Source organism: Eurytemora carolleeae, unplaced genomic scaffold, assembly GCF_000591075.1.
Source record: "Eurytemora carolleeae unplaced genomic scaffold, Eaff_2.0 scaffold1699, whole genome shotgun sequence".
Classification (NCBI taxonomy): domain Eukaryota; kingdom Metazoa; phylum Arthropoda; class Copepoda; order Calanoida; family Temoridae; genus Eurytemora; species Eurytemora carolleeae.
In genome coordinates, this window is record NW_019397669.1 from 5,231 (window position 1) to 24,035 (window position 18,805).

The following is an 18,805-nucleotide window of genomic DNA, read 5'->3' on the forward strand; positions in this document are numbered from 1 at the left end:
TTTTAATGACAACGTTGAAAATATATCAAAATATGCGTCAATATGGAAATGATTTTGTGAATTGGTATCTACCTTAGTTTTAAATTTATAACGCAAAAAAATTGACAAGTAAAGGAATTGAGATTTTGCCACAAACTCCGAAGTTCTAATCCCTATATCTCAACTCTAACTTATATATCCAGAGCTGGGAACTTTGGAATGGTGGATATCGAGATTAATGCTTGATCCTCACTTTTTGCTAATCTCAAGACTAATGTAGTCTTTAGATTAATTCCTAGATATTATTAGTTCTATCAATATAGCATCGCAGCTGTATTTGAAATCAAACATTTCTTTATTGCATGTAGTAATAAATGTGATATCCAACAAGAGCGGATTAAAAAGAAAAAAAAAAGGTTTCTTTTTAATCTGCTCTGAGCTGGGAACTTTAGAATTGGATACCTTTAATCCCGACTGCTTAATCCGAATATCCAATGTGGACACTTTCAATTTCTTGCTTAATCCCCTCTTTTTTGGATATTGTACAGAAAAATCTAAAACCGCTTTTCAAACTTAGAGAGTCCCTCCCGTTTTTGTATATTAATCTTAAATGGAGCGCAAAATGTCAAATTTCCCGGCTTCTGATACGAGACTCTGATTGGTTGAATTTTATACACTTTTGAGGATAAGTACAAGATTAGGTTAGTCTTGAGATTAAGAAAAAGAAAGGATCAAGTATTGATCTCGATATCCACCATTCTAAAGTTATTTACATTTTCATTTTCAGATCTTAAATTGACAAGTTTAAAGGCTTCTATAGTTTCCAACTGGAGAAAGTAAATTTGGTAAAAATAAAGATAGTCTCCGTTTACTCATAAGGGTCTATGCAGACTTTTTTGTGATCTGATTTTCAAGATTGAAACCATTTTTGATATCTAAGTACAATGTCCGATTCAATGAGGCCAAGTTTAGTCTTGTAGATCTAAAAATAACAATTATACTGTCATAAACTGTAACCTAACATTGAATATAAAAAATTAAGCAAACGGAGATTTTCTCTTACTGTTTACTTCGCTTCAGTTGGAAACTTTATTTTTTTTATTTTTAGATTGACACGCTTACAATTGGGCTCATTAAATCGGAAATTGTACGTGGATTTTAAAAATGGTCTTAATCTTAAAAATCCGATACAAACGAGGCTGTAGACCCTTATTCCCCATTTTCTTGAGACATCATGTATAATAATCTCTGCCTGTCTGTTTGTTTGTTTTTATGCCCGATCATAACTCAGGAACCCATTGACATATTGCCTCAAATTGTGTTTGGGGAACTCGAGAGAACCATGGGAATGTTTTTAGATTGGTTTTGAGATTCTAAGTTAAGAGGGTCCACTTTTGTAAGGAAAAATGGCGAAAATGGTAATATAAGGCGAAGCGCGGGTAAACGGTGGAAGTAACTATAATTTGCCTGGGCAAGCTAGTTTGTATATATAATTGTATCTGTGTGTATTACGGTTTTTAATTGTTATTGTCTGATGACCATTGATCAAGGCTAGATCTGAATAGAACTAAACAAAGCTGTAATATATTGGAAGCTTATTGTTGATTAAACCATACAAAGTTGATCATTTTACATCAAGGATACGCATATTAGTATTGTGTTTTTCCTTCTTTTTGACAAAATTCAGAGTATTTCGCACCCCTTTTTTAAACCAGAGATAGATTTAAATTGTTACTTCTATATATAAATTTAGCTTGTCTGTTTGTTTAACGTAAAAACGGCTGAACCGATCAGGCCCAAATTTTGTGGGGGACCTCACGTGGCCCCAGGGAAGGTTTATGAAAGATCAAAAGTTCAAATATTTGTCTACATCAAAATTCGAATTTTCAAAAAATGTTGAAAATTTTGAAAATCCACTAAATTTTTGTTAAAATCCGCGAACTTTTTTGTTTTGCTTTAGATGTACACAAAGAGAACATGTTCACAATTAAAATAGAAGATGGGCGCGAAGCGCCTTAAAAGGCTAGTCAGTATAAATTTATAAACAAAACTTTTAAACATAGAAATATAGCTTAGTTTGATAATAAACTATTATTTATCAATATGCTATAATTTATACCAAACTCTTTTTTCAGGATTTATTTTATACTAGCTGGTGTGCCCGGTGTTGCCGGTGGAATCTAAAAAATGTCACCTCCTCAAAAAATGTCCAGCTGATTGGCCGGCTATAGGGAACATATATACGAATGTTTTGTTTTATTATATAGATTATTACTCTAATGTCACATGCTATAAACTTATATACCAATTGTGTCACATTGATTATTTTGAACAATTTATAACTTTGCCATCTTGGCCTTTTTGTTGTCAAACGTTTTGTATCCACATCCACATATTTTCAATTGGAGTGTCGCAACGCCTTGAACTCATTTATATTTTGTGTAGCCCTAGACATGTACATTTTGTGTAGCCCTAGACATGTACATTTTGTGTAGCCCTGGACATGTATATTTTGTGTAGCCCTGGACATGTACATTTTGTGTAACCCTGGACATGTACATTTTGTGTAGCCCTGGACATGTATATTTTGTGTAGCCTTGGACATGTACATTTTGTGTAGCCCTGGACATGTACATTTTGTAAAGCCCTGGACATGTATATTTTGTGTAGCCCTGGACATGTATATTTTGTGTAGCCCTGGACATGTACATTTTGTGTAGCCCTAGACATGTACATTTTGTGTAGCCCTAGACATGTACATTTTGTGTAGCCCTGGACATGTACATTTTGTGTAGCCCTGGACATGTACATTTTGTGTAGCCCGGGACATGTATATTTTGTATATCCCTGGACATGTATATTTTGTGTAGCCCTGGACATGTACATTTTGTGTAGCCCTGAACATGTACATTTTGTGTACGTAGCCCAGGGCATGTACATTTTGTGTAGCCCTGGACATGTATATTTTTTAAAGCCCTGGACATGTATATTTTGTGTGGCCCTGGACATGTATATTTTGTGTGGCCCTGGACATGTATATTTTGTGTGGCCCTGGACATGTATATTTTGTGTAGCCCTGGACATGTATATTTTGTGAAGCCCTGGACATGTAAATTTTGTGTAGCCCTGGACATGTATATTTTGTGTAGCCCTGGACATGTATATTTTGTGTAGCCCTGGACATGTATATTTTGTGCAGCCCTGGACATGTATATTTGTGTAGCCCTGGACATGTACATTTTGGAACTGTAAATCTATTGTTTGTATAACCAGTATGTTTTGAAGTGACTAATTTTTCATATATGTTTGCATGCAAGCTTGCAACCTTTGGATCTATATATGTTTACAGTAGTGTACAAATTTAAATATTATAGATTTAATTGACGAGGTTTTGATCAGATGGGTGCGTTTAGGGTTTACTGCAAAAAAGGGGAAATTGTTTTGCGAAACTTTCGTTTTTTTCCCTGAAAAAAAAGATTTTGCATAAAATTTCGACTTTTTTCGCATTTCGATCGATCGCAAAAATGTGGAAATATTGTGTTTTTTTCGCGAAATTTCGCTATAATCTGTTTCGCGAAAATTTCGCTAAAAACAAATGAAAAATATCGCAAAAAAAAAAATTTATAAAAGTAAAGGAAGAGAAATATTAATAATAATGATAAAATAAAATATCTAAAACTCTCACAGCAGAGAGTTTTTTGCGCGGGATAAAATTTTTTGCTTTTTGCGAAAGTCGTTTTTGCGAAATTTCGCATCGTTTCGCATGTTTTCGCTTCATTCATTTTTGCAAAAAAGTGCGAAATTTATCAAAAAACGTTAGCAAAATTCAAACAAAATTTTAGCATTTTTTCGCAAAAGTTTGCGTTCGCTTGAAACTCTAAATGCGTTCCATAATATACTAAAAACACATAAATCAGAAGGATAAGATGTGTAATATTAAATTTATCATTAAAATGATAAGATACGTACTATATGCATATATAGTACGTATCTTATCCTTCTGAATCATATAAACTAATAAAACATATGAATCAGAAGGATCAAATCAAATCAAATCAAATTATATATTTAGCCACAAACTATACATGTAAAAATGGATATTTATAATTAACATTAGTTGAAATTACAGTGTATGGCAGGGAGACGGAACTAGCCGAAACTGTTCTCAGTCGGTCTCCCGTACAATCAGTCTTTAATCAAAAAATTTAACTTGAAAAATTTCACAAAAAATAGATTTAGAAAGGTTGGAGTTCCTGGCAGAGAAAGGTGAGGGTTCCTTTAAGAAGTCTGGTGGCTAAAAATTAGCATTTGAAATAAAAGNAGGTATAAAAGATGGTGAACCAGGTTTTTTTTCTGTTTTGCCTAGAGACTGGAGAGAGTCCATAAATAAAGGATTATCAAATCATAAATGAAATTTTATTGTCACCCTTTATTTAAAGATGGACAGGCCCGATTCGCAATTGTAACTTTTTTTGCATTTTAATATTTGTAGCGAACTCATATTTGAAAATAACCAGCTTTCTGAAATGAAAACTTGGATATATAATTCCAACTTGATCTCTTTCTTGCAATAACGTCTATACAGTACCTTTAAAATTGGCGCAACTTAGAGAACTTTAAGGGGGGGGGGAAATTAACTTTCCTAAATAATATTGAAATGGTTGTGTTTCAGATGCCTGGTATTTAAAGATTGCAAAATCTATAATAATAAAAACATGAAACATCCCTGGTTCGTATTTTCCTCTTGGTTCAGGTAAGAAAAAGGACTATTCGTAAAATTTTCAAAGAATAATTTATAAAAACATCTTATACTTCAAATTAAATGCGTGCATTAAAAGTTGAACGTTAGCTCGGTTGTTACTTTGTTTTACAAATAAGTTAAGAATTCGTTTAGTTCGTGTCTTACTTTATCAGGGTAAAGTAAAATTTTTAGATATCTTAAATGTAAAAAATAACTATTTAACATTAACTCTATCCCGATTGGCTGTGTTGGCTAGTAAAGGGGGGTATTCAACCCCCTCCCCCACCTCCCTTTTTAATGTGAAAAAAGTGATGTGTGTAAAGTTTTTTTTATACTTTGGTTGGAAAAGTTAAAGCGCTCTGGCTCAGACGAGATTTAACCAATGCTGTTAACTAAACCAGTTGAGTTAGAAGACGACATTTACAACAGTATTTAGTCAAAATTCTCCCATCTAAGACATCAAGGAAAATCAAAATACCATAAACCAGTATATTTCTAGAACCAGGACCTAAATTCTATTTATTTTCCCTATAATTTGCAAAAATTATCAAAACATTCAATTCTTAATCATATAAGCTTGATTTTTAAATCCTAACTTTTTTAACTCCTTACCTTTTCATGATTTATCATCATTGTTTTGTTTAAAATGTACACTGTACACTGTACAGTGTACAGTGTACATATACAATTCTTATTCGCTTATAATGGGCCAACCAATCAAAACAACCAACTCTGGTTTGGCGGGTCCAAACTACATAGTAAATTGTGATTTGTTATTTGTATATTAATCTTGTGCTTTGCAGTAGTTGAATAAAAATATGAAAAATATGATTAAGAAAAAGGTCAACGTTTAAAACAAGTAATAATTTAGCTTTTGTAACGATTTATGCATTTTAAATCATCGAATGTTAATAAAAAAGATTTAAAATTAATTTTGAAGACGACATTCAACAGCGTTTATTGCAACACACAGTTTGCGGATGGTATAGAAAGATTTAGTAGATTTTCATAATTTAACGAAAATAGAATCGTGTTGGATGCTAATTTTTAAATTTTGATTATCCATAAACCTTCCTTGGGGTGAGGTCCCACAAAAAATTTGGGCCATATCGGTTCAGCAATTTGACGTTTATTGGATACAGACAAACAGACACCCAGGTCTTAAACATACAAGCAAAGTATTTTTAACTTATATTTAATTCTAGTATTCTTCTCACAGTTTCTTACATCACCAAGGAAGTAAATTGTGCAAGGTGAACATTTTTTGTATAAAGTTTAATGGGAAAATGAAACTTCAAATGTCAAAGAATTCTGCTTTCTATTTTATCTACAGTGAAACCCTTAATAACGAATACTTCGGAAGAATTTATCAAATGTCGTCTTGACAATTTTTCAATAAGTTTTATACTATATTACGTAAATTTCAGTATTTGTGAAAATAAATAAATATCCATGAATGTGCGGGAACAGTTTTAAAGAGTTCCATATAATCATTTAATTAAAAAACTAAATATCTGCAACATTCCATTATCAGAAAATGAAGAATACGACATTTAATGAATTCTTTCGATGTATTCGTTATTAAGGGTTTCATTGTATATAAATGGGACACTTTTAAAAAACTGTTCCTAACATTTAATTGAAAAAAAAACTGAAACTTTACTGGAAAATTGTAAATTGTATCATTGTAAGCGTATAAATCAATACAAAATCGTGTACTAAAATGGTAATAAGGATGAGACTTGAACGGAATCGTTTTGTAGTTTTTCTTGCATTCAGATAGGTTCTTTGAAGGCCAAAACTGGTTTATTTCAGAACTTTATCATTCAGTAAAATACTTAATTGAATGCAGAAGCCAAAAATCAACCTTCAAGTCGTCAGATTTTAGAGCTTTGGGTGGTCTATTCCGTCTCATCCTTTATGTGTAATCCTGTATAATACATAGGCTGACAAATTTTTCAATATTAATAATGCGGTGTACATCTTGCAATGAATATCAGGTAGCTGATCGAATTTGTATTATATTGCAAATTCAGTTCCCGACAATATATTGAATATTGACATATATGTAGACTGTACTGTACGTAAATAGAGTGCAATCATTAATATTTTATATACTTTTAGAACATTTCAAGGTCCAGTTCAGGAATTGGATATCCTAGACCTGCTGGAAACCCCAGGTAGAAATAATCATTATTTTCTGTTCAATTAAAAGGATTTTTATATCTCCTGAGATGAAAACTTTACATTAATTGATATGGAGATCGTTTGATCTCCTCTTTTTGTCAATCTGCAGATTTATTTGATTTATTTAATCTTTATTTTCATATCCTGGAAAGTGTCTAAAATTTAAACAATCGGAGTGCATTTCACATTAATTGAACAGCCTATTAGAAGTCAATAAGTTATTGCTAACAACCAATGAAAGAACTCTCATTGGTCGAAACCCAGTAGGGATACCCAAATGAAATAATTTAGCAAAAAGTCAAAAGTGTTCATATTGGGTATTAAGATTAAGCGATAGATTTGAAATTTTTAGATGCTTGCCGACTCCAAACTGTGGAGGTAAATTTCCACGATGTAGGTTGGAAGCATATAGATTCACCCAAGCAGGTAGAAACTACTCTATATAAGGCCTCATTTACATTAAAAAAAAAGTTTACAATTTCCTCTTCGAAACCCTACAGCTACAATTGAAAGCTTAATTAATAACAATGAAATTCTTGGATAGGAAAGGTGGTGGAAAGGTATTTTTTGCTCTATAGTAGTTTGAAAAATCCCGCGCTCCCCCCCCCCCCATCCTATTTGAACCAAATGTGATATATTATGACTATAGATCAGTTTTGGCTACTGCACTGGAACCTGTAAAGTAGGAAGTCCAACTTCAACCTCTGCAGGACAATTGCTTCAGGTGGAATTGTAATTTAAAAATTCAAAAAAAGTTGAATTTTAAAACTTAAAAAGTTAAATTTCGATAAAACCTAATTTTAATAATGCGTTCATCTGCGCCTTAAAAAAAGGAAACCTCATGTAAATTATGACCTTATGATTTGTTAGGTTTGATGAAAAATATAAAATATTTCTTATTACAAATTGCTTAGTTGTTAGTTTAGTTTTTAATCAATTGAATATTAGGAAACCAACGAGGTTATATAACATAGAGTGATGATGTACGCTAATCCTTTACTAATTGTACAGGCGCGCCATATACTTCAATTTCAAAGGTTAATGTAGAAAACAAAATTATTTCTGTAAATAATACAAATTTGGCCGGGGTCCTCATGTACAACCAAATACATTTGCTTTTATCCAACTTGGGTGTGAAATAAAAAAAAAACTATAGATGAGTTAGCAGGTCACAAAGCCGTAACAGTAATTTAGCAATAAATAAACTTTATTATTCTGCAATGCTGAGATCTTGCATAGTCCTGCATTGTGAAATACAAACTATGAAAATTCGAATTAGTTCTTACAAATGTGTAAAGTGCACAACTTAAAAGTAAGGAATATATTACAATGTTTTATTTTTACATCATCATTAGTCCTTAAAATGAGAAGCTAGTTTTGAAATACAAAAGAATTTCTCTGAATGAAAGCTATAACCTATTATCTATATTGCAGAAGTTGGTTCGGTTTGGTTTGGTTGACGTGCAGGCGCCATGTTGCTCGGCCACGAGGCTGGAACCACTTCCTGTTCTTGTTACAACACTGCGTAATTCAACACACAGAGGACTGGAGGTAACCCAAAGGGGCCGGTTAACGATTCTTTAACTTTAACTAACTTTGTCTTTAACTCTGACGACAGCTAGTGTCACATGATTGGCATGTGCAAAGTCTATACGGCCTACGGACTTTGGTTGGTTTTAGTGGGAGAATTAGTTTCGATGCTGAGTATAATTTTATTCAATTTCCAGAAAGCACTAATTTTAACCATGAAAATCCGCCAAATAAAAATGTAAACACATATATAAATGTGTTCTCACTGTATTTGATTAACAGATAAATATTTCATTCGTCCATAGGGTTGCCTTAAAATTGATTTGTCATTTTTATTAAATTGACATATCTCATATTTTAGATACTGGAAATTCCTGATCTAATAATAACTGAATGTGGATGTGTATGAGATATTAACTTACTCCATAGCAAGAATTCCAAGAGAAAGCTTCAACAATTTGTTCAAAAACTAGTGTACTGCACTATAAATCATGTATTCCCCCTGAATATACAGTACGGTACAAGCATGAAGCAAGCGTTAATTTTAGAATTTTTGGAAGTAATATTTTTTGGTTTTTCAAAAATATAATATTTGGTAGCATGTGGATTAAAAAGAAAGTATTTTCTTTTAAATTTGAAATTAAAAATTCCTAGTTTAGGCGACTGTACACCTGAGCATTGATATTTTTTTCTAAATAAGATATATTGAAGCAATTTTGTCAACCAAAGTACTTATAAGTTCTAAAAACTATACTTGTGTCATTTAATAATTCTGAATTCACAAAAAAATTAAGAGGTTTTGTGGTTTTTAGCACCCATGGACTCAAGGAAACAAGGGTTTTTGCATCATCTCATTTTTAAATTTGACGTTAAATTCTCATATTTATTACTGTTCTAAGCTAAAGTTTAAAGGGATTGATCTCTTATTGAAATATTGGCTAACCACACTCAAATCATGCAAATTTGAAACTAAGCTGTTCCAACCTTTACGATCCTAGTTTGTACTTCCCCACCCGGTACACCAATTACAGTAGACAGGCCTAGCTGGTGGTGCAACGAAGTTGAGGGGTAGTCTGACTTTAGTCTGCAGCTGGTTAAATTTACAATCACTGAGGGGTAAATTTTGTGTGTAATATCCCAATATCAGGTATTGATTAAAATTAAGATTATCTTATCACCACAAGACTATGTACGCTAATAATACTTGCTAAAGGGACATTTTGGATCAATAAAATTGGCAAAATTTTGCTCAAAATTGGGGCTTAATTTTAAACAGAAAAAAATGAAACCTTGAAATTGAGAAAAAATTATGCCACTGCGTCACAGTGATCCAAAGATAATTCTTACGCAAAAATCGATACGAATTTTTCCAGGTTTTTCTTCAAAAATAAATCTAAAACAAGTAATTAAATTCTAAAAAGTAAGTAAAAATGTTGGAGATAAATAGTTTTCAGATTTGTAAGTTTTGATAAAACTTTTATTTTCAAAATTGTATTAAAAATTAAATATAAAGTGTTTAAGAGGCGATGAAATAAAAATAAAAATTTAAGAAATGTGTAATTTATGTAAGAAAAAGAGATGTTTAACAGCCCCCATTGGGTTTTTTTTTTTTGAAATAAAAATTAATTTTGAAATATTTTTTTATTTTTAAACATACTTTTTTAGAAAGCTATAAAATGTCTTAACCGAAGAGAAAAGCTACATGAGATGCACATTATGCAATACCCAGGCCATGCATGCATTAGCATTAGACCCATCATGACTTTTTTCTTGTTCCGTTTTTCACCTTTTTCTTCTTGTACATGATATTTTTATCTTAGCTAATTTTGGTTTGTAAATTAATGCCTATTTTTTTCAGCGTGCAAAAATTCCAAATAAAATGTATACAGGGTTACCACGAAAGATTGAGACTTCAGAGACAACTGTATGGAATTTATACTGTCTGTTTCCTTTTCTTTACAGTTCCCTGCAACTGTAAACTTATTTTTTTTGGGGATAAATCATTTATTAAGCTATCAGTAGTATAAAACGAAAATATAAAGATTAGATTTTTTGGAAAATCTTGTGAAAAGAGATAGATATATATTTTTAAATATTAGGCGCACTTTTAAAGGTTAAACCGACATTTTAGAGATAAATGTTTCATCGACAAAGGCATTGTGGTTCAATGAGACACTTATTAAGTACAAGAAAACGACGTGAAGTAGGCGAAAAGACTTTAAAAAAAACTTTTTTTAAGAAACACCATGTAAAATATTTAAATAAATACAGGGTATTCCACGAAGAATGACACTATAGCAAGACAAATTGAAAGTCGTCTTTCTACTTTGAAGCTATTTGTGACATTCAGTCTTCAACCTTTAACATGTATGATTCCTGAAACAATATCCAAAAAAATCGCCTTATCCTACCCTTTCCAAAATGTGGTCTTCCTTTTTTGTGCTTTCAATATTCCAGGAGATATTAAGAATTTCGATCAAATTTAACTTTTATTAAAATAAACCAAAAGTGTCGAAATCTGAAGGAAATTCATCATATTTCCGGAAATATTGAAAGCGCAAAAAAGGCAGACCACAATTTGGAAAATCCAAGGCAAGGGGTATTTTGAAATTATTAATACTAGAATTTTACTTCTCAAAAAAATTTACGAAAAAATGCCGCAAATTTTTTCAAAGACCTTAGACGACCTTCAAATTCGTCCTGCTATTGTCATGTTTCGTTGGACACCCTGTATATATATATAGAGGGCTAATCTTAGAGTAAGTATCTAAACTTCTCAGTAATTATACTACTTGAAGAAAAGTTTATTAAGTCCTTGTCACTTGTCTAATGTTCTCATTCTAATAGTTTAAGGTAATTAAAGGGAGTGTCTGGCTAGATATGGTTTTCTAAAAGATATTCAATAACAACCGCAAAAAAATGTAACATAATTCTACAGTAAACTAATTAGGCATTAAGGAACTGGTTGAGAAAATAAAGATTAACTCTTAACATTGAAAATAAGTAATCTTATTCAGTAATTGGTTTCTATACTGTCTTACTATTCACAAACATTTTTCAATAGATTTCCTGGATTTTTATTGAAAAGACGACATTTGAGGATTATGAAGAAATCTACGAACATTTTCACATATACAAAGATATTTTACATAATGATAACAAAGAAATAATTGATTCTTGACAAAGTTCTATTTAGAAATAATATCCTAGACATTTTCGTCATCTTTATTGAATGATCATTAAAAAAGGATTCTCAAAATAATCCTTTCAATATTAACAATCTCTGACGATTTTAAAATTGGAATTTGCGCTCTTGCTGACCGATTATACGCTGTTAAAAAGTCTGATAGGTCTCAAATGAATCCTAAAAAGAATATCTACAATACATTCTCAGTTCATCTACCGTGTTTAGCCAGATACTCCCTTTAAAGGCGGGACAGTAAACTTATCTTCTTAACATTCATAAGGAAGCATGCACGGTTACAACTGTCCCTTTTAAATTTTTGTCTGATGACAGAGATATCCTCATCTTTCCAACTGAAAACTCGAGTGTCAAGTGCTATAACTCCGTGCAAACGATGTCACAAGGTTTACGAAGAAATCAATTGCGTAAGCCCTAATAGAATCAGGTTTGAGTTATAAAAAGACCGAGGTGCAAGCCCCAAAAAAGGCCGAGGTGTGTGCCCTAAAAAGACCGAGGTGAGAGCTCTAAAAACTGAGGTGCGAGTTATGAACAGATTAAGTTCTAAGTCCTAAAAAGACCAAGGTGTGTGTCCTAAAAAGACCAAGGTGTGTGCCCTAAAAGATCAAGGTGTATGCCCTAAAAAGACCAAGGTGTGCACCCTAAAAAGACCAAGGTGTGCGCCCTAAAAAGACCAAGGTGTGTGCCCTAAAAAGACCAAGGTGTGCACCCTAAAAAGACCAAGGTGTGCACCCTAAAAATACCAAGGTGTGCACCCTAAAAAGACCAAGGTGTGCGCCCTAAAAAGACCGAAGTGGAGCCCTGAAAAGACAAAGCTCTAACTCCTATGACCAAGTTGAGAATTATTAAAATACCGATGTGTACGTGAGCCCTAAATGATGTGTACGTGAGCCCTAAATAATGTGTACGTGAGCCCTAAATGATGTGTACGTGAGCCCTAAATGATGTGTACGTGAGCCCTAAATGATGTGTACGTGAGACCTAAATGATTAGCAGATCATGAATTGGATTTTTTACATACATACCTACAGTTTGCCATGATCTGAATACAATAGAAAATATATTTACAAAAGATTGTCTCAAAAAATGTTATTTTCAAAAACATCCGGACTGAAGACGTAATTTCAAGTTGCTCTTCATTTGAAGGTTGTCGTGTTCAATTCACAATGGTACATTTAATTATCTGAGTAACAATTATAAAGGTATTGTCATTTTCCTAAAAATGTGTTGGATTCTGGTAACGTTTTTCATAGCCTTTGAAACATAAATGCGCAAATCACTTCTATAAAGAAGCCACAAATAAATAAATATAGTTAAATAATTATGACATCTTTGTTTTTCTTGATCAGACAACGGCTTAAAGCTACCGACGTAAATAAATTATACCATTTTTTTATATTTAAGTAAACCTTTTATTTACATGTACATCTAAAGCTTTTCAAAACTGAAGTCAAAATCAAACACGAATTATTTTTTCATATCATATTAAATATGCATGTATTTTTCCATTTAACAAAAGTTTCACTTAGGGTTTTCAGCTAACGAAACGTTTCGCGAAAAAATGCAAAAATTTCCGTTCAATTATTTCACAAGATGTTTTGAGAAATATCGTATTTTTTCAATGTCAATTAAAAAGGAAATTTTTCTTTTTATTTAAAAATTAGTTCTAAATGAAATTAAATCATAAAATTTTAAATGTGTTCATATCAAAGCTTGTAAAGAAACTGAGAAAGTCATCATCATGGAATTGACATAAACGCTGACCATTGTATGAATAATTTATCGCAGCTGAAATAACATTTGAAAAGCTAAGATTATTTCTGGAGAGAGGATTATGAATCACCCTGCCTTTAAACCATATAGTATTTTAAAGTATGCGCCTTATAACTTTTAACGCTTGCTTGCCTTGAAGCAGGGTTCAATGCATTAATGCATAATTAGTTTAAATTAACAAACACAGATGGCGTTGGTGTATAATTAATTGAGAGAACTTTTGAATAGAGAATAAAGAATAATTTCGGTAGAGATTGATAATCATACATGGTTGAAGGACAGTATAAATATATGTTGCTTGGAATGAATAGTACGATGACAAGCTTGAGAAGGAATACTTAGCACTCCCCAAATAACAAGGATGTTATGTGAAGAATTAAAACCTTTTTCAACCCGTTCGTTAACGGTTCGCTAAAACCGTTCTAAAAGACCAACTTTTCAGATATCCGTTCGTTATTAGCAACAGTATGTTCAGTTTCTTTTGAAATTGCTGTTAGATAAAGATCTCAATCTTATTAAAAACTGTAGGGGAAGATATTTTAAACATCGTTAACGGCGTCAATCGTTAACAGGCTGTTAACAATTAATTGATGTAAAATTATTGAGAAATATTCATAAGACAATATTAATTTAAAATTTCATGTAATTTTAAATAAAAACAAACGAAAGTTGCTCAAATTTTTATTTTCCATTGATTTTTTTTCCCTACAAAGATGAAAAAGATTAATTTAAAGTGGACCTTCATTTGAAGAAATTCAATAATCTTATCGAAATGTTGAAAGTCTTGTTGATTTCTAGCTTAAAAGTGTGAATTTTCATAATTTCTTTCATCGTTTCTTGCAGGGGCGTATTCAGGGTGGGGCTATGGGGGCTAATCCCCCCTGGACCAGTGAAATCTATTGATTTCAGGGGGTTTCCAGGCTCCAACGGGTGCTGAGCCCCCCCACCCAAGCAGACAAAATCCTGAATACGCCCCTGGTTTCTCGTTTTACATGAAATACAAAAGTCACCTTAACAGAGAAACCAAAATTTATCGTTTTTTTATCCGCCGAAGCTGTTCAGGGTACCTACCGTGGAGAATTGGAAATTCCACTTTATAAATGAAATAAGTTGAAAAAAATAAAATAATGTTTTCTTCGTGTCCTATCCTAAAACCAAATCTATGGGACTTAGCTTTCTTAATTCTTGCATATTTCTGTGTAGATTGAATATTTGCGTAAACCCTGATGCCAAAAATGCCTAATGTACTCCATTTTCAACACCCACATCAGGCTAAAGACAATAATACATTCAAAGTATATTCTATGAAACAGTTACACAAGCACAATAGTTATCCAGGAAATGGGGGGGGGGAGGGTGTTATATCATACTCAATAAATAATCAAAATATTGAAAATGGACCTTCACTAGAAAGCTGGATTTATTTCGTAAAATTCCACTCGTGCGAAGAAAAAAAATGTGAAGCTGGAGTGCTGGTGATTTAAATGCGGAAAGTGTGGGATGGGGGCGTTTAAGCCCCTGCTATGACAAATATATAAAGAAAAGATTAATTGTTTTAAATGAATTCTTACAAAAACGTCTCATACTTTTCAAGTATAACATTACTGTGTCTTGATTAAAAATGAAAAGAACCTGTCAAATCATTCGTTGGGATGTTTAGAAAGATGAAAATTTCCCTGTATGTTAATTAAAGGACTGCTGTATGGTTTTGGTGAATTATATTGGCGTACAAAGCCTAGGGGTGTCAGAAATGATTTTTTTTGCATTTTTTTGAAAACGTCCATTAAACCTAAAAAAGTTTAATTTTGATAAAACTTTTTGTTCTGGATGATTACAAATATTTATCTAAAACTTTCTTAAACCGGCATATTTTTTCTATATTCATTTAGTTAAGAGTTTGAGTTAAAATAAGTAATTTTTTCACGAAATTACTTTTTTTGCACGAAAAGTCTACTCAATTTTGTGTCAATGCGAAGCCAGTTTTGCATGAATAAAGAATTTAAGTCATAATTTTTGCATGGTTTTGTGCATAGCTTTTGCACGAAATTTGGGCAATGATCGAATGATAACGAAAATTTGAAATTTGTGTACAACGTGGTGCATGGATACGAAAATGTGCAAAAACCTAAATTTCAGTGAAAAACCTTTTTTCCATTGCTGCAGTATTTTATTCATGAACAAAAATCATATTATTATCATATTCATAGTTTAGTAGACACTGTTAAAATTTTGGTTACTTTCATAAATAAAATTTGTCATGATAAACATGTTTTCAGAAAGTGCTAAAAGGTGCCACTGAAGGTGCGTCTCAGTCTGTGTGTCTGCTTGTTTGTTACCTATCTTCGGTCGTCGACTGGACCAAATTATATAAAACTCTGAGTGATTAATTCATTCATTTCTTAAAATTGGTTCTCGAAATTTAACGAAATAACTCGAAATAAAGAAATAGGTCGAAAGAGCGAAATAGAAGGAAACAACGAAAAACGCAAAAACCAAAATTTTCTTTAGAATTTGCGCGAAATAGCTTTCTCGCCTCGATGCGAAATTGTATCGAAATTTCATGCAATTTTTACTCGAAACGTAAGAAAATCTTTGCACAATTTTCGTGCAAAAAATTTGAGTGCGATTTTTTAGACAACCTGTATCCCATAGCCAATAGCGGGAGCATGTTTTAGACAACCCGTATCCCGAAGTGGAAGCATGTTTTGGACAACCCGTATCCCATCGTGGAAGCATGTTTTAGACAACCCGTATCCCATAGTGGGAACATGTTTTGGACAACCCGTATCCCATAGCGGGAGCATGTTTTAGACAACCCGTATCCCATAGCGGAAGTATGTTTTGGAGAACCCGTATCCCATAGCGGGAGTATGTTTTGAAGAACCCGTATCCCATAGCGGGAGAATGTTTTGGACAACCCGTATCCCATAGCGGGAGCATGTTTTGGACAACCCGTATCCCATAGCGGGAGCATGTTTTGGACAACCCGTATCCCATAGCGGGAGCATGTTTGAAAGTTAATTTGTAAAACATAAGGTTTTCACTGTATTTAGATAGGTTATATTCTCAGAGTATGTATATGTTTCAGAGCAGAACCAAGAGATATTCGTTGTGATCAACAAGATACTTTAATATATTCAATATATTTCGGAGTCTTTAAACATTAAACTCCAAAAGTCTTTTATTTCAGAGAATGACATATTGTTTTAATAAAACGAAGAAAATAAGAAGAAAAAATAAAAATAAGAAGAAAATGAATAAATCGTTTTAAAAAAAGTTATCTTTTTACGTTTTTCTATACTCCCAAGGTTCATTGTATATTATTTATACAAAGCTCAGATATAATTTATGGGTAGAATAGGTTATGGTGGGAGGAGGGGTGCTTATGGTATGATATGACATCAAAATAGGAGGGGGGGGGGTGTGAGGAAGGGACTAACGTTTCCTACATTTATATTATATTTTTCCTGTGTTGTTTTATCACAAACATATGATACAAAAAGGCCTCTACTTACTGGTATTTATGTTATTTAACCCTATTAATTGAAAAAGCAACAAAATAAAGTTATCAATTCTTAAAAAAAAAAAAAAAATGAAGAATACGATAAATCTAAACAATCAAATGATAAGAAGTACATTTATTTTACAGGTCTGACTTGTAAGTCGTAGCCCATAAAATTTTTAATTCACACACAAAGAGTGGAAAAAGCTAATTTTGATGGCTTCAGCGTTAAACTATAGTCATAAATAGTTTTAACTAGACACGTACTTTATTAAAACCTCGTAAACAGACTGCAGTACAAGTAAATTAATGTAATCCATTCACAAACAATATGTAAAGTTAAAAACGAAGACATCTCATTCATCCTCGATCATTTCAAGATTTTAAATCGGACATGCCCATTTGTAAGCTTAGATTTAATTATAATTTCAACAACAGTCCCTTTATAGAAAACGAAGTTGTATTTCAAACATTCTAGATTTAATACTTAAAGATTCTTCAAGCGTAATTTCAAGTAACCCTCCTTAAAGATGACAATGCCTGATTGACAACGGTACTAATGCGTGGTTTAATAAAGTATGACTTAGATATTTATGTTTTTGTTTCTTTCTTTTTTATTTGCATTTGCTGTTTTATGGAGGCTCATTTGAAATTAGGCACAGTCCCTTTAAATAAAATCAATTTTTATACGTTGTAAAGTCTCCATTTAAAAGTCCAGGTTCAGTTTATAATTAATTTTGTTCCCCTGAATATTCTATTGTATTGAATAAAACTGAAGACTACAACCTGGCAAGGTGTAAGTGTATGTCTGATGAAAAGGTTAAATTCTGGATCAAATCTATTTTCTTGAAATGGGCGTATCACACGTAACATAAGTGTCGAGTAGGGTCTTCACAAAAATATGTTATGCTTTATGTTGAGAATTTAACAATTAAAATGTTTGATAACTGATAATGACACAAATAAATAAAAATACATTTGAAATAATTGTTCATTTTTTTGGGACACCCTTTGCACTCCTCGAATTTCTAGTGTAATACCTCAATTGGTATTGCACAAATACCTGAAGGAGGCATGGTGTAGAGTGTAAAGCATACAAGGATAAAAATTTCAAGTGGAATTTGATAGGTATAGCAGCTGTACGCTCATCTAAGGATTTTATTGAGTCATCTCTTGCCAACGTTTTGGTATATTTGGTCTTTCTTTAAAAGGAAGCGATAAGCTAGAAGAACTAGGATGAGTAGAGGGGAGGAGGGGTGACATAAGGACAGGAATGGGAGGGGGTGTAAAAATACCAAATAAGAAGGACATGAAAAAGGAGGAGGAGCAGATTGTAAACAGGGAATCAAATTCAGTGGATAATTATCAGGTTAATATAATTAAAAGAAAGTGAATTGAGAATTCAAAAAGTTTAGAAATAAACGAAAATAATCCATATGGGGATGAAAAAGAAGAAAGAAGGATATGGGGTTTGTTAAGGAAAGAAAGAAAAACCTTTCTCCCAAAGAAAAGAATAGAAGAAATTTGAAGAAAGAAAGAAAACCAAATAAGGCGAAGGATTACTATTAAAAAAGAGAAAGAAATATAGGACACAAAGAAAAGAAATTTTGTAGACCTGAACATATACATTTTAAAAATGAAATGTGCTTGTTTCTAGTTTGAGTTTAAAAGGAGTTATTCGCAATACAATGATCGATTGTTGTGTAAGAGCGTTCACATCATGGTTTGCAGTGTGGAATAATATTGTAAGGAAAGGAATGAAAGAAGAGAGAGGAGATTAACACAGGGAAGAAATTGATTATACAGGGAAAGAAATGGAAGGGTTGGAAGGGATGGGTACAGAATGGAAGGGTTGGAAAGGAAGGGTATAGAATGGAAGGGTTGGAAGGGA

The 18,805-nt window shown here is 32.3% G+C and overlaps 1 protein-coding gene across 2 annotated transcripts; it reads left to right on the top strand.

The window, feature by feature from the left end:
• The first annotated feature begins 4,655 nt into the window (after positions 1-4,655).
• Positions 4,656-9,958, top strand: LOC111715425 (protein 60A). 2 transcript variants are annotated; one of them, XM_023490742.1, is made up of 7 exons: positions 4,656-4,732; positions 5,926-5,973; positions 6,845-6,900; positions 7,260-7,333; positions 7,557-7,631; positions 8,342-8,458; positions 8,799-9,958. In XM_023490742.1, exons 1-7 carry the CDS (start codon positions 4,695-4,697, stop codon positions 8,844-8,846), a joined length of 456 nt encoding a protein of 151 aa, XP_023346510.1. In that variant the 5' UTR covers positions 4,656-4,694; the 3' UTR covers positions 8,847-9,958. The 2 variants fall into 2 exon arrangements, with proteins under 2 accessions (XP_023346510.1, XP_023346511.1); XM_023490743.1 differs by having other exon boundaries at positions 7,260-7,285.
• Positions 9,959-18,805: the final 8,847 nt, after the last annotated feature.